The 13,505-nt window shown below is 33.4% G+C and overlaps 3 protein-coding genes across 3 annotated transcripts; 1 reads left to right on the top strand and 2 right to left on the bottom strand.

Moving 5' to 3' along the window:
- Positions 1-2,233: 2,233 nt before the first annotated feature.
- On the bottom strand, positions 2,234-4,950 carry LOC120124046 (uracil phosphoribosyltransferase). The gene is made up of 12 exons (XM_039142806.1): positions 4,765-4,950; positions 4,520-4,627; positions 4,342-4,420; positions 4,148-4,206; positions 3,927-4,004; positions 3,743-3,824; positions 3,587-3,635; positions 3,304-3,365; positions 3,071-3,138; positions 2,549-2,604; positions 2,407-2,454; positions 2,234-2,324 (listed from the first exon to the last, which is right to left on the bottom strand). The coding sequence occupies exons 1-12, from the start codon at positions 4,900-4,902 to the stop codon at positions 2,273-2,275; spliced, it is 879 nt and encodes a 292-aa protein (XP_038998737.1). The 5' UTR covers positions 4,903-4,950; the 3' UTR covers positions 2,234-2,272.
- A 2,020-nt stretch (positions 4,951-6,970) lies between these two features.
- LOC120124047 (CASP-like protein 5B2) lies at positions 6,971-9,577 on the top strand. The gene is made up of 3 exons (XM_039142807.1): positions 6,971-7,457; positions 8,621-8,753; positions 9,298-9,577. The coding sequence occupies exons 1-3, from the start codon at positions 7,327-7,329 to the stop codon at positions 9,496-9,498; spliced, it is 465 nt and encodes a 154-aa protein (XP_038998738.1). The 5' UTR covers positions 6,971-7,326; the 3' UTR covers positions 9,499-9,577.
- A 566-nt stretch (positions 9,578-10,143) lies between these two features.
- LOC120124041 (wall-associated receptor kinase-like 20) lies at positions 10,144-12,241 on the bottom strand. The gene is given in 4 exon segments (XM_039142802.1): positions 10,144-11,219; positions 11,293-11,355; positions 11,453-12,043; positions 12,046-12,241. Coding segments are annotated over 4 exon segments (1,911 nt in total). The 5' UTR covers positions 12,227-12,241.
- Positions 12,242-13,505: the final 1,264 nt, after the last annotated feature.

The following is a 13,505-nucleotide window of genomic DNA, read 5'->3' as shown; positions in this document are numbered from 1 at the left end:
AATATTGTAGGTAGAAAACATAAAACACTATTAAAAAAATTGAAACATAAATTACATAACTTTATAAAAAGTATCGATCATTTTTATAAAAAGTATAGACACTTTCAATATAATAGGTAAAAATATGATGTAATAGGTAGCGCTTATATAATGTAATAGGTAGCGTTTATATAATGTAATAGGTAGTTCTTATATTGTAAAGTATCTATTCTTTTTATAAAAGTGTCCATACTTTTTTCACTGTGGAAAACATTCATTTAAGGTTATCTTTTGAGTAAGTTTTAAGATATTAATTTAGTAATTATAGGCGTCTAATGATTTATTTTTTACGTTACGGTATATATTATTATTAAATTAAAACAATAAACATATATATTACATATTTATTATTATCTTTGGTTAATATTGTTAAATTTAAATACTAAATAATATTTTATAAAATATCAAAACAATCAAATAATTTTTGTGCAAATGAATTATTAAATTAATATTGTAGGTGGAAAACATGAAACACTATTAAAAAAATTGAAACATAAATTACATAACTTTATAAAAAGTATCGATCCTTTTTATAAAAAAGTATAGGCACTTTCAATATAATAGGTAAAAATATGATGTAATAGGTAGCGCTTATATAATGTAATAGGTAGCGTTTATATAATGTAATAGGTAGTGCTTATATTGTAAAGTATCTATCCTTTTTATAAAAGTGTCCATACTTTTTTCACTGTGGAAAATATTCATTTAAGGTTATCTTTTGAGTGAGTTTTTATATATTAATTTAGTAATTATAGGCGTCTAATGATTTATTTTTTACGTTACGGTATATATTATTATTAAATTAAAAACAATAAACATATATATTACATATTTATTATTATCTTTGGTTAATATTGTTAAATTTAAACTAAATAATATTTTATAAAATATCAAAACAATCAAATAATTTTTTGTGCAAATGAAATTATTAAATTAATATTGTAGGTGGAAAACATGAAACACTATTAAAAAAATTAAAACATAAATTACATAACTTTATAAAAAGTATCGATCATTTTTATAAAAAGTATAGACACTTTCAATATAATAGGTAAAAATATGATGTAATAAGTAGCGCTATATAATGTAATAGGTAGCGTTTATAATGTAATAGGTAGTGCTTATATTGTAAATTATCTATCCTTTTTATAAAAGTGTCCATACTTTTTTCACTGTGGAAAACATTCATTTAAGGTTATCTTTTGAGTGAGTTTTAAGATATTAATTTAGTAATTATAGGCGTCTAATGATTTATTTTTTACGTTACGGTATATTATTATTAAATTAAAAACAATAAACATATATATTACATATTTATTATTATCTTTGGTTAATATTGTTAAATTTAAATATTAAATAATATTTTATAAAATATCAAAACAATCAAATAATTTTTTGTGCAAATGAAATTATTAAATTAATATTATAGGTGGAAAACATGAAACACTATTAAAAAATTGAAACATAAATTACATAACTTTAAAAAAGTATCGATCTTTTTATAAAAAGTATAGACACTTTCAAATATTATAATGTAATAGGTAAATTTGCAATGCTATCGGTATAAATATACCGGTTTACTTATAAAATAGGTCAATATAAGCGCTACCTATTACATTATATAAGCGCTACCTAGTATGTTATTGTACTTTATAATATTTCCGGTTAAATAATATAACATAACCGGTCTAAATTTTAACCGGTCAGTTGTTTAACCGGTCACACCGTATATTAGCCGTTTTTTAGGCGTCGCACCGCAGAACCACCCCCGAGGCTCGGATCAATGTTCAAATGACTCAAAAATCCTAATCATTACACTAGAGGCTTCGTGGAAGTTTGGAGCGCTCGGAAGTGCCAGTGGGGGTGGGGCTTCATGAGAGATCTGAAGGAGGTACAACATTTGTTCCCTCTTCGTCGAGGGAATACTATAAAATGATTTAAGATTGGTGGAAGAAAGACATCTCTTGTGATGAATTCTCAGGATCAGTGGGGATGGGGCTTTACATGAATGTACATAGGCCAATGCTCGTCTACCGGTAGAACACTTTATTTAACACAAAACTTGAGAATACACAAATATCTCTGTCATTGACTTATAAATCTGCAACCAATCAAATAGCTAAAAAATTCAGAATGCCCTCTAAACCTGGTGATAGGCTCAACAAATTTAAATCAAAATTGCATATAGATAGTATTTTTTTTTTTTTTGCCTCCTTCTGTTCTTTCTTTCCAGTCATGTACCATAGCTCCGATCTCCTGCATCTCCGAGTCCGGGAATTATAAACCTGAGAGCACCGAACAGCCATCAAATGTACATCCCGCTCAGAGCAATCCATAATCCAACTCCGGTGAATAGACAGAACTTACCCTTTGTCATTGACGGTGGGATCAATAATTCCAGTATACACGTGAAGCCTGAAAATTGTATAATCCGGTGACAGGAATTTTAAATGCTATGCAACTGCTGAAGTTTTCTATAAGTGGATTTTTATATTCAGATATTAATTACCCGGGGAATTTCTCACTCAGCTTTTGAAGAGCTGGAGGAGCTGCCAGAGCAGATATCTGAAATACAACAGCTCAATTCATTGTTAAGGAGGCATAAACATATGTATATAGAAAATGACTGCTCAAGATAGGAAAATGTAAACAATTTCATACATCTGATCTAGTATTTTTGCAGTCTGCATAAGCTTACAATGTGCGCAAGTTAATAACAGAGGCTCGATTGCTAATCCGGGGGGGGGGGGGTTCAATCTAAATGAATAGTCTTAAAAATTCTAAGAGAGGTCGTGGTCATCTAATATTTTTTATGTACCAGGACGGGTGAACAATAGAAGATACAGTTATAAGCGTTTCGCCCCGAATCGATGAGAATTCGATATCATAAAATAACTGCATTAGTAACAACATGACAAAGAAATATTTAAGTAGATCAACTGAAATATTTAAATATCAAGTAACCCAAAGAGCTCAACTACCAAAATGTATCTTCAACTGGAAACATAAAGGATTCTTCCAAATTATTTACCACTTTCATTTGCCTGTTTTGAATTCCACGTTCCTTCAAGAGGTTGAGTGCAGCCACAATTGTGCCACCTGAAATTTATAGCAAGAAAATTAGCGAAAACAATCACTAAAAAGACAATGAACACATCTCCGATGAACTGTGATGCACTGCCACAAGGATAATGCCAGAAAGTTTTATAGCTATACAGGATGGATGCGACATAAGATTTCCAGAAGTGAGATGAAGATCAGAACCTGTTGCCAACATAGGATCTACCACAAACACTCGGGATCCTTCGGGAAATTTGTCAGGCAACCTACAGAGGACATTAACATAAGTTACATGCACACACCCCAACATAAACAACGGCAATGAACAATAAATCAAACCAGCCAAGCAAAAGGATGGAATGAAACTGTTCATACTAAAATGGTACAATATATTTCAACTATAAGACAATGTTCCAATAGATCATGCTTAGAACACACTCAAGGTTTAGATCCATATAACACCAAGAGAAGTGAAGTGAGTTCTTACTTGTTTAGATAAACAGTTGGCAGAAGCGTCTCTTCATTTCTGCTTACCCCTGCATTCATACAACCACAAGTAATAAAAAAACCTATATGAGTTGAGGACATAAAGAAGGTGAAGGACAAAAGTTAGTCTTGAAGAACGATTTTGCCGCATATTTACCTAAATGATATGTTTTTGTTGCCGGTAAAATGGACGATGCGTGTTCAGCCAGAGCAAGACCAGCTCTCAAGATTGGAACAATCTGAGAAACTAAAGAAAAGGTCTTAGACACAGATTTAACACAAATTTCTGCTCAACCAATTCAGACACATCAGGACTAAAAAAGCCAGAGGCGAAGACTAACCGCCACAGGTTCCCTTGGATCTATAAATTCAACTGAAGCAATACCCATTGGCGATTGAATCTCTCCTGATACAGTAGGCTGGCAGCAATAAGCCCAAAGACATATGAGTTGCAATTAATAAAAACACATTCTTAACGCCAATAAAATTTATAATGAAGATAAAACAAAGAGAATATCTTTCCAAAACAAAAAGGAAAGGCATTCACGCTCTAGTGACTTACCAACCAATCCCTTGAAGCTTCATACATAAGTAGCCTCCCCAACTCAGCCATAGCATTTCCTGATAAGAACAAAAACTTATATTGAGATCTCATCGTATCATATACAAACTTAATAAGAACAGATTTTGAAACAGACCCCGATGATTAAAAGCTAAAAAGAATCAAAATTCAAGCTAAATTAGAAGCAAACTCACTGAAAATGGGGGAAGGAGTTTGCTCATTTCTCAAAACCGAAACCCAGTGCTTAATTAACGGGTGCGGAGGCACAAACACCTATAAGAAAACGAAACAAACCAAATAAACCAAACTCGAAAACAAAGAAACTACGTCGTTTATACGGAACAGAAAACAAAGCATAAGAAGAAAACCGACAAGCATCCTATCCCCAGAAACAGACTTTTCCTCGGTGGCCATATGAGAATTCATCGACACAAAACCCATCCGTCGCCTCCGCAGCCACCCAGAAGTCGATAAAGAAAGCTTTTTTAGAAGGAAAAAAAAAAGATGATTAGTGGATAATTTGATGAATGAAGTGCCCTTTTATATATAAAGTTATAAGAATAATAAAAAAAGGTGGGGATAGAAATTAGGAAGGTGGAATAAAATTAGGAGTTAACCTTGGGCAGATTAGTAGGGTTGGTGCGGAGTTTAAAAGGAAGGATGAGAGTAGGGTTTTTCAAGGCGTGAGATGAGGCCACGAAACGCGGCGTATCCGAAGTAGAACACCGGAGATTAAAATTGATACGGCAAGCCATGCATTCAATGATTTTCGATCTCTTCGACCCAAATTTGCAAACTCTTATGTTCTCTTCGTTTTCGTTTTGCGAGATAAGACTCTTTCCTTTTTTGGGAACAAAAATTTTGTATTTTTTCCCAGTCTTTCGGATCAGATTTTTTTGGCTAGTCTGGGCCATTGCTAGCCTTTCTTCTCTAAGTTCATGGCAGATTTTGGGTTTCTAATTTCAAGAATTGTTTAAGTTTTTTTGGGTTGAGTTTAACATTGTGAACTCTATTAGTATGTGTGATTATAATTTATAGGCTTAATCATAAAATAAGTGCTTAAATTATAGTTTTTTTTCTTCATAAATAGGTGTTTAAATTAATTTTTAAATAATTGACGTGTCTAACGTTACAAACATTACCACATTAGATACCTAGACTGTAAACATTATTAATTTCTCCTGTTAAGTGACACGTGTAACTTTCTAGTAATCTTAGAATTTTATTTAAAATTAAAAAATTAAAATCGTATTTAAAAAACACACACACATTTTTAAATATCCCTAAACTTTTGAAAACCTTCATTTTAACCCTTAAACCCACGACAATTGCTGTCCTTTACCGTCAACGAAGCTTCACCCAACCTCACCTCCCCGATGATTAATAACCCTATGAAATCACAACCGATTAACGACCAATCGATGTTTTGTACCCCTGAATCCTAAGATGAAAATCGCGATCCCACACAGTTTCGACGGACAATTGGTGACAATTACGGTGACGTATGACTAGGAGGATTGTAAGGACTACATCAACGACGGTGATCGTGGCCGAAAAGGACAGCGACGACAGGTTAGGATTAGGAATTTAGGATTTTTAGGAATTTAGTTTTTTTTTTACAATTTAAGAGAAATTATGATTTTTTATAAATATAATAATATTTTTTATTTTTTAAAATAAATTTTAAAATTATCAGAATGTGACACGTGTTACGTAACGGATAAAACTAACAGTGTTACAACCAATACACCTAAAATGATAATGTTTGTAACATTAAACACATGGATCATTCAAAAAAATAATTTAAGCCCATATTCGTGAAAAACACTATAGTTTAGACATTTATTTTATAATTAAGCCTAATTTATAAGGTAGTATTCAATTTAAAAAATTATCTTATGATGACATATCAATTTTACTACTTTATTTTATTAACAAGTGTCGAGTGATCGTATTAGAAAACGTAAATTTAATAATAATATTTTAAAACATTAAATAATTAAAATAAAATTCTAATACTCATCTTCTCTTTTCCCTTTTTTTCTTTTCTTTATAGCATATGTAAATTTTATTGATTAATCTAATTTTTTCTTTTTTAATTTTATTTAACCGACAACAACACTAGTTTTAATTTTAGTTATTTCCCGTCGGTTATCTTTTTATTTCTTTATTTTTTAACAAGAATAATTATATCTTTGTGACATGTTTTCTATCTTTACGTGGCACATTAATCTCTGTCTTTGTAATATATTTTTCTCTGTCTTTTGGTAGCTTACAATTTTTTGTCGTTGTTTACGATTTTTGTTGTTTTTGTTTATATTTTTTCTCAGGATTGGATTTGACATCGCCACGACTGATAAAAATGACACTTATTCATTATAATGATGATTTTCAATGCTTTGGACCCTTATATTGATTTAGATACGCGTTTTGCGTTCATATGTAATTTTCTCACGTCGCTTGACTTTGCTTTGCGATTTGTCGGTAGTCTTTCAATAGCTCCATCCTCTTTGTGGTTCGTTTACTAATGCAGTCAGATTTGTTCGTATCTTTATTTTTTTGAGTTTTTAGTTAGATTCCTTTATTGGTCCTTATATGATTTAGATGATTAGTTTTTATATTAATGATGATAAAAAAATATTATAATTATATTTTTAGGTTTACGATTATACTTGTAAATTTTTAATGTAACTTTTTATATTTTTATTTTTAATAAAATTAACTAATTTCTATAAAAATCTAATAATAATTGAGTAATTAAATATATAATTTACTCGATTGAAAAAAATCCACATAGTATATAATTACACTCATCAACCCAACTGAAGTGACAGAGCTTTCTCTCTCTTTATTTCCTTCGTTAATCAAATCAAAAACATCAATTTATATAAATTATGTTATGCTAAACTGATCATAATTTCAGGGTATTTCTTAAATCCGACGCTTTTTAAGTTTTTAGCTGAAAAAGGTTCGAACTCCGGATCTCCAAATCCCCACTTCCATTTGTCAATTCTTTTTCTTGATGGAACCAAAAAGGAGCTGATTTGGACACTGGATTTGGGTTGTCATTAATGGAAGAAGCGGTTTAAGATTCCAGATTTTATCCTTTTTCTTGTGGAAGGAGGATACTTTGAATTAAGGGAATAGTGGGTACCCTGCTCTTAGCTTGAAGGAAGAGGATGAAAGTGTTTATTGGAAGTCCAGGGACGATAAGTGGGTTAATGTTAAGGGTATATCAATGTGCATTTGCAGCTGCTTCCATTGCAGTCATGGTCTCTGCCTCTGATTTCTCTTCCTACACTGCTTTCTGGTACTTCTGTTTTTCCTTTTCCCCTTCGTTCGGTTTGCTCTCAAATTTTACCTTTTAGATCAACTAAATTTTAGTAAAAATGACGTCTTTGAATCAGATTACTTTTAGTCAGCTGGGGAGCATAATTTGTTAGTCAGCTTGTTGGTACAAATTTGTAAAAAGTAATAACAGTTATATGAATCATGCAACTGGAATTTGCTACTTTGGGTTTTCTGGTTTGAATTTATTGGGTAAAAAGAGGACCCGTTTTAGTCTTTTAAGTTTCGATCGTATATCAAAAAAAAAAAAAGTTTCGATCAATTTTGGGCCCTAGTTTGAAGAGGGTTTCATTTCTAAATATTGAGTTTTTTGTTTTTTTCTTATAAAATGGAAATGAATGAGAATTGCTGACTTCAATTTGCAATACTATTGGATAAGGACATAAGGTATTAGAAGGTGTGATTTAAACTGTATTTTAAGTTGAATATGAAGTTGTGCAAATTGGTTGTAACTTACTTGGTTAAGCAGAAGGAAACATCTACACGCTGATAATATTGTCACTGTGGTATCTAGGTAAATATTTGAAAGTTGGTTGTTTGAAGCGTGCTTTTTATCGTTTTTGTAATAGCAAAATTTTGTTTTCAACTGAGTGATTATGTTGGGGTTAACAGCACAGCAGGAAAAATGAATTGATTTCTGTGCAACTTTTCTGCTAATATGAATGAATGGTGCAGTCACTTTGTTTTAAGACTTGTTTTTGCTTATAGTGAGTCTTTGACAGAGCCATTTGTTTGTGTCAATGACACACAAGACAGAGGCATAATATAGGTTTGAATGAACTTTGAGTACATAGTTGCCTAGAAGTATTGTGTCTTCTGTTATTCATGACTGAAGTCTCAATTCAAATATGCTACAGTGTTGGAACTTGTTCTAGTTCATTTTTGAAGTCTCACAAAGTGTGAGTTTCTATTGTGAAAATGTTGAAAACTGCTGTTTTGACTAGATGTAAGATAGCATTTAAGCTTTTCTCCTGTGGAATCTTATAGTTCTACTTCTATATTCCTGGGAAAGGGGGAAAATGTTTAGGTTTGATGGGGTGGAAAGGATGGTTAAAGTAGAGTAGAAATGCACTGCAATAATTTTGATTTGATGCGGCTTTGATGTTCTTTATTTCTCTGTTTCAGTTATTTGATTGCATCTATGGGGCTTCAACTGCTATGGAGCTTTGGTCTTGCATGTCTCGATGTTTATGCTTTGAGGAAAAAGAGAGATCTTCAGAATCCTGTTCTAGTGAGCCTATTTGTTGTAGGTGATTGGGTATTCAACTTTTCTCTAAGAATCCCCTCTAGTCTCCTTTAGTCCCTAAATGGATGTATAAACATTACTGTGAGTCGGGTTTTCGCTACCAAAAATTGCCCGCTATAGTGCTATTTGGTATTTGTCATATTCCACCTTAGTTATCACTTATTCCCCATATTATTATTAGTTTTTTCATGTTCAGGCTGTTTGTGATTCCTTATATGGTTTACATGACCATTTAGAGCGGTTCTTATTCTATCAAATACATCCTTTCCATGTCCAGTATTGCTTGTTTCTATGGTGACCTGTCCCCAGTTGCGAATGACGGTAATCTTACATGGAGAGAGGATCAGTGTCTTCATCATCCTTATTTGAACTCTATTCATTTCGCTTTAATCTTTTTAAGTGGTGCTAGCGATTGTTATTTGGGTCTTCAAAATTCGATCTTATTATTTTTCTATTGGATTTTCCTACATGCAGCTTAATTTTTGCGCTTTTTTCCCCTTGAAACTCATTTGGTCTAAATTGGATATTACTTAGCTAACCTTTCTTGAATATGCAGGTTACAGCTATGTTATCATTGGCAGCTGCATGTTCATCAGCAGGGGTTATAGTCCTGTATGCAAGAGACTTGGACTTCTGCAGGGCTCAAAGTCACCTCCCATGCAATCAATTTGAAATATCAATAATTTTGGCATTCATCACATGGATTTTGGTCGCTATGTCATCCCATGTCATGTTCTGGATCTTAGCCTCTTTCTGAAGGATTCGAGGTTCCCTTGCTCATAACATATGTCCACAAAATAGTATCTCCCATTTAACATGTAAATGCTTCTTTTTCTTTTGCTTCACATTCCTTAGATTTTTCTGTTTGATCTTAATTAACTAAGAGCTTGAATTGAAAGGCATGTGACTTGCCTCTTCTTACATCTTCAACAGACATCAATTTTGTGTAGTGTTGTGTACTGTCATGTCTGATCAAGAGAAGCACTGAGATCCTTCAAGCTTATGCCTGCCATCAATATTTTGTATATATATGCTTGAAAGATATGAAGTTGGTGATTTATATTTTGGATTTCATCTAAGAAACATCACTATTTTCCTGGGCAGTTGATCCTTCTAAAGAAATCATGGATCAAACTTCATTTCTGGAATGGTTTAGTTAACATGCTCTTTAAAATCTTGCAGTCTAATGACTTCAAGTGGTTCACTGCTTAAACATGCGTGGTAGTCTTTACTGCAGTGTAGAGTTGTGGGACTGAACCCGAATTTCAAAACTGTAATTGAATTTTATCATGTTATGCAAAATATGGTTGAATCTGCCTGTTATACTTCAAATGTAAGTTAGAAAGATCAATTGTTTGATCAGCTCTGGGTTTAGTTTTACTTTCACTATTGATTATAACATTTACTTCTCAGAAATCTCTCCTAGAGTAATGCTGATCATGTATTCAATCTCATCGGCAACTTCTTTCATCGAAGGTCGGTGCTGTCTCTTGTCATCCAAACACGATGCTGGCAATAGCCCCCGTGCTTTAATGATGTCAAGTTCCAACTTTCTTGCTCCTTCTTTGATCACTGGATCAACAACATCCACCAGTCTCTCTTCATCCATTATATTTTTCATGTAAGCCACCAAATTCACGTGCTTATCTTCTCTGTTAAAATCTATAGCTTTCTTAGAAGTCAAGAGCTCAAGAAGAACAACCCCAAAGCTATAAACGTCGCTCTTATCAGTAAGCTGAAAACTACGATAATATTCTGGATCAAGATATCCAATGGTTCCTTGAGCAGTGGTATAGATGTGACTAGCATCGCCTTCGGTTCTCTCTACTAGTCGGGACAAACCAAAATCAGAAACTTTGGCATTAAGCTTTTCATCTAGTAAAATGTTGCTTGATTTCACATCTCGATGGTAAATGGGCGGAACTGCTGCAGAGTGGAGATAAGCAAGGCCTTCTGCAGTCTGGTGAGCAATACGAAGCCGGTGTTGCCATGTGAAGGGAGCATATTTTCCGGAACGACTACAATGGAGGTGATCAAACAAGGTTCCGTTAGGGACAAACTCGTATATCATGAGTGGCTGTTCAAGCTCGACGCAGCAACCAAGGAATCTTACCAGGCACCTATGGTTCACCTGGCAAAGAATTCGGACCTCATTAAGGACTTGATCAGTTCCTTTGGTGTTCCCAAGCTTTGCACGTTTGATGGCTGATATAGTTCCGTCATCAAGAACACCCTTGAAGACCTCACCAAAACCTCCTGATCCTATGAGATTCGCCGTAGAGAAGTTATCAGTTGCTCTCGTTATTTCTTTGCCAGTGAAAACACTGGCTGATCTGCCATTGTTTCTAGCTTTTAACATTTCTTCCCTTTCCTTGACCAGCCTCTTCTGCATTTCATTCTTTACGCGCTGGCGTTGCTTGTAAACTAGAATTCCGATCATTATAGCAAGTGAAGTTCCTCCCAGTGCAGCCGATATAACTGAAAAACATAAGGCCACCATCACAGTCACTTCTTGTAAACAGTAATGATTTCGGCTTTTTCAGGCGCATACCAGAAATGAGCACTGTATGCTTCTTTCGGCTTTTGCAGCGTTTACCCGTTCGGCATTCTGCACCTAAACAAAGAGAAGATTGTATCTTAATGCTTATGGCCACGTTAAGAACTGTTTCTAAAGTCGTTCTTGCTGGTTCAAGTGGTAAATGGTTACTTACATTGACATAATCCGTTGAAAGGATCCCATTTGAACCCTTTGTTGCAGAAACACCTTTTTGTTCCAACATTTGCGGGATAAGCTAAGCACTTGGAATGGAACAAGTTATCGCAATCCACTGGAGTCTTGCAAACCGGTTCTTGTGGCAATGCCCACTCTATCTCCAAACCAGGTTGAGGCCATTTCTTTGGAGGATTTACAGTGTCAATGTTCACAAAGCTCTGATATGCCAGACAACCTCCATTATGAATCCTCAATACATAAGCGGTTTGCGATCCACCAGTCTTGAACACGCAACACAACGGACTCCTCATACATGCCGTAGCATTATCCTTTATATAGTTATGACATAAGCTTGTTGATTTACAATTTATGGGTGCTTGCAAGTTTAACATTGCATTCGTACAGTTCAACAACAAAATAGTGTTACTGCTAGTGATGTTGAAGGGGAGATCATCATCAAGCTGGATTCCCTGTGTGCCGATATCGCTCGAAATGCAACTATCACGCAAAAGATCCGGGGGCCGGAGAACTATCCTCTGAGTCATGGGGTTGATGGATATGATCATATAAGATCCCTTCAAAGCATCAACCATAGTGTCCCCGCAGTGCACCGAATCCTATATGCTTGATGACCGCAATTTGGCCCCGTGCTGAGAGGGTAAGGTACCGGAATGCGGCCACAATTACTGCAACGTACTACGGCAGCCGTGCACCCAGATAATGAAAGCAGTTCTACCATAAAGATCAACATTGAGAATACAGATTTCTCCATTGCAGGAAAATTGGTGGATTTAAAGTCTGAAACTTTAAGGATGAATATTGGCCAGGTTACTTGTATAAACCAATGCAAAATTTGTGATTTTAAAGTTAAGAAATCTATTTCACGTATTTCAAAGGATATGGTGTCGATTCACATAGGGTTAGTGTAATTTGAAGTAGAAAACTGATTTAGATTTATTCAATAAAGATGACATTTTTCTTGAGATGATACGGCTCTGAAATCATATGTTAATGCTTTGAAGTTCCACGCCATAATGATTAGTATATTCTTCCTTAGATCTCGGCTCCCCATAACTCTGTGAAGTTACTTTTCTTCGAAATGGTCAAGTACTTGCAGCCGTTGACTAGGGGTCAGTGTTTGATTCATAACACTGAATGAACAAAAATAATTTTAAGTTAATACGATCGATATGTTATATTTTATTATTTTAATTTAATTTAATTTTTAAATATAATAAAGTGAATTTGAATTGAACCAATGAAGTAAATTTAATCGAAGTTAAATTAAAAATGTAAAAAAAAAAATAGAGTAAATAAAATTGTAAGGTATAGGGACAAATTTAGCCCTAAAGAGTAAACGTTTTGGTAATTTAATTCTTATTTTTAATTAAATTTGGTTAATCTTTCTAATTATTTTTTTCAATAAAGATGTTGACTAAAACATCAAATTTTAATGATTTTAACATGATAATTTATGTATATTTTATATTGACATGATGTTATTTAATTTTTATGATGATGTATCAATAAATAATTAAGTTTTATAAAAAAATTCAAATGATTTTTAAAAGAATTCAAAAAATAAAATAAAGTAATTATTTAGACTAACCGCTTTCTTCCTCCTCTTCTCCCTTTCATTCTTATTATTCTTTTCAATTTTTATCAATTTATTGATCAATCTAACTTTTTTGTTCTTTAATTTTGTTTAACCGTCGGTGACACCAATTTTGATGTTAATTGTCGCCCGCCGGTTATTTCTACCTTTGTAGCACGTTTATCTCTGTTTTTGTAGCACGTTTATCTATGTTTTTGTGGCACGTTTATCTCTACTTTTGTTGCATATTTTTATCTGCCTTTTGGTAGCTTATTGTTTTTTCCCGTTATTTTCGTTTATTTTTTTTCTCAATATTTGATTTGATATCACCACGACTGATCAAAATGACGCTTATTTGTTATCATAATGATTTTTCCTGCTTTGGACATTCAGATTGATTTGGATACGCGTTTTGTATTCGTTGATAGTTTTTTCATGTCGCTTGACTCCGATTTAC

This window comes from Hibiscus syriacus, unplaced genomic scaffold (genome assembly GCF_006381635.1).
Source record: "Hibiscus syriacus cultivar Baekdansim isolate YM2019G1 unplaced genomic scaffold, ASM638163v2 tig00110410_pilon, whole genome shotgun sequence".
Classification (NCBI taxonomy): Eukaryota; Viridiplantae; Streptophyta; class Magnoliopsida; order Malvales; family Malvaceae; genus Hibiscus; species Hibiscus syriacus.
This window is presented reverse-complemented; position numbering and strand designations above follow the sequence as displayed.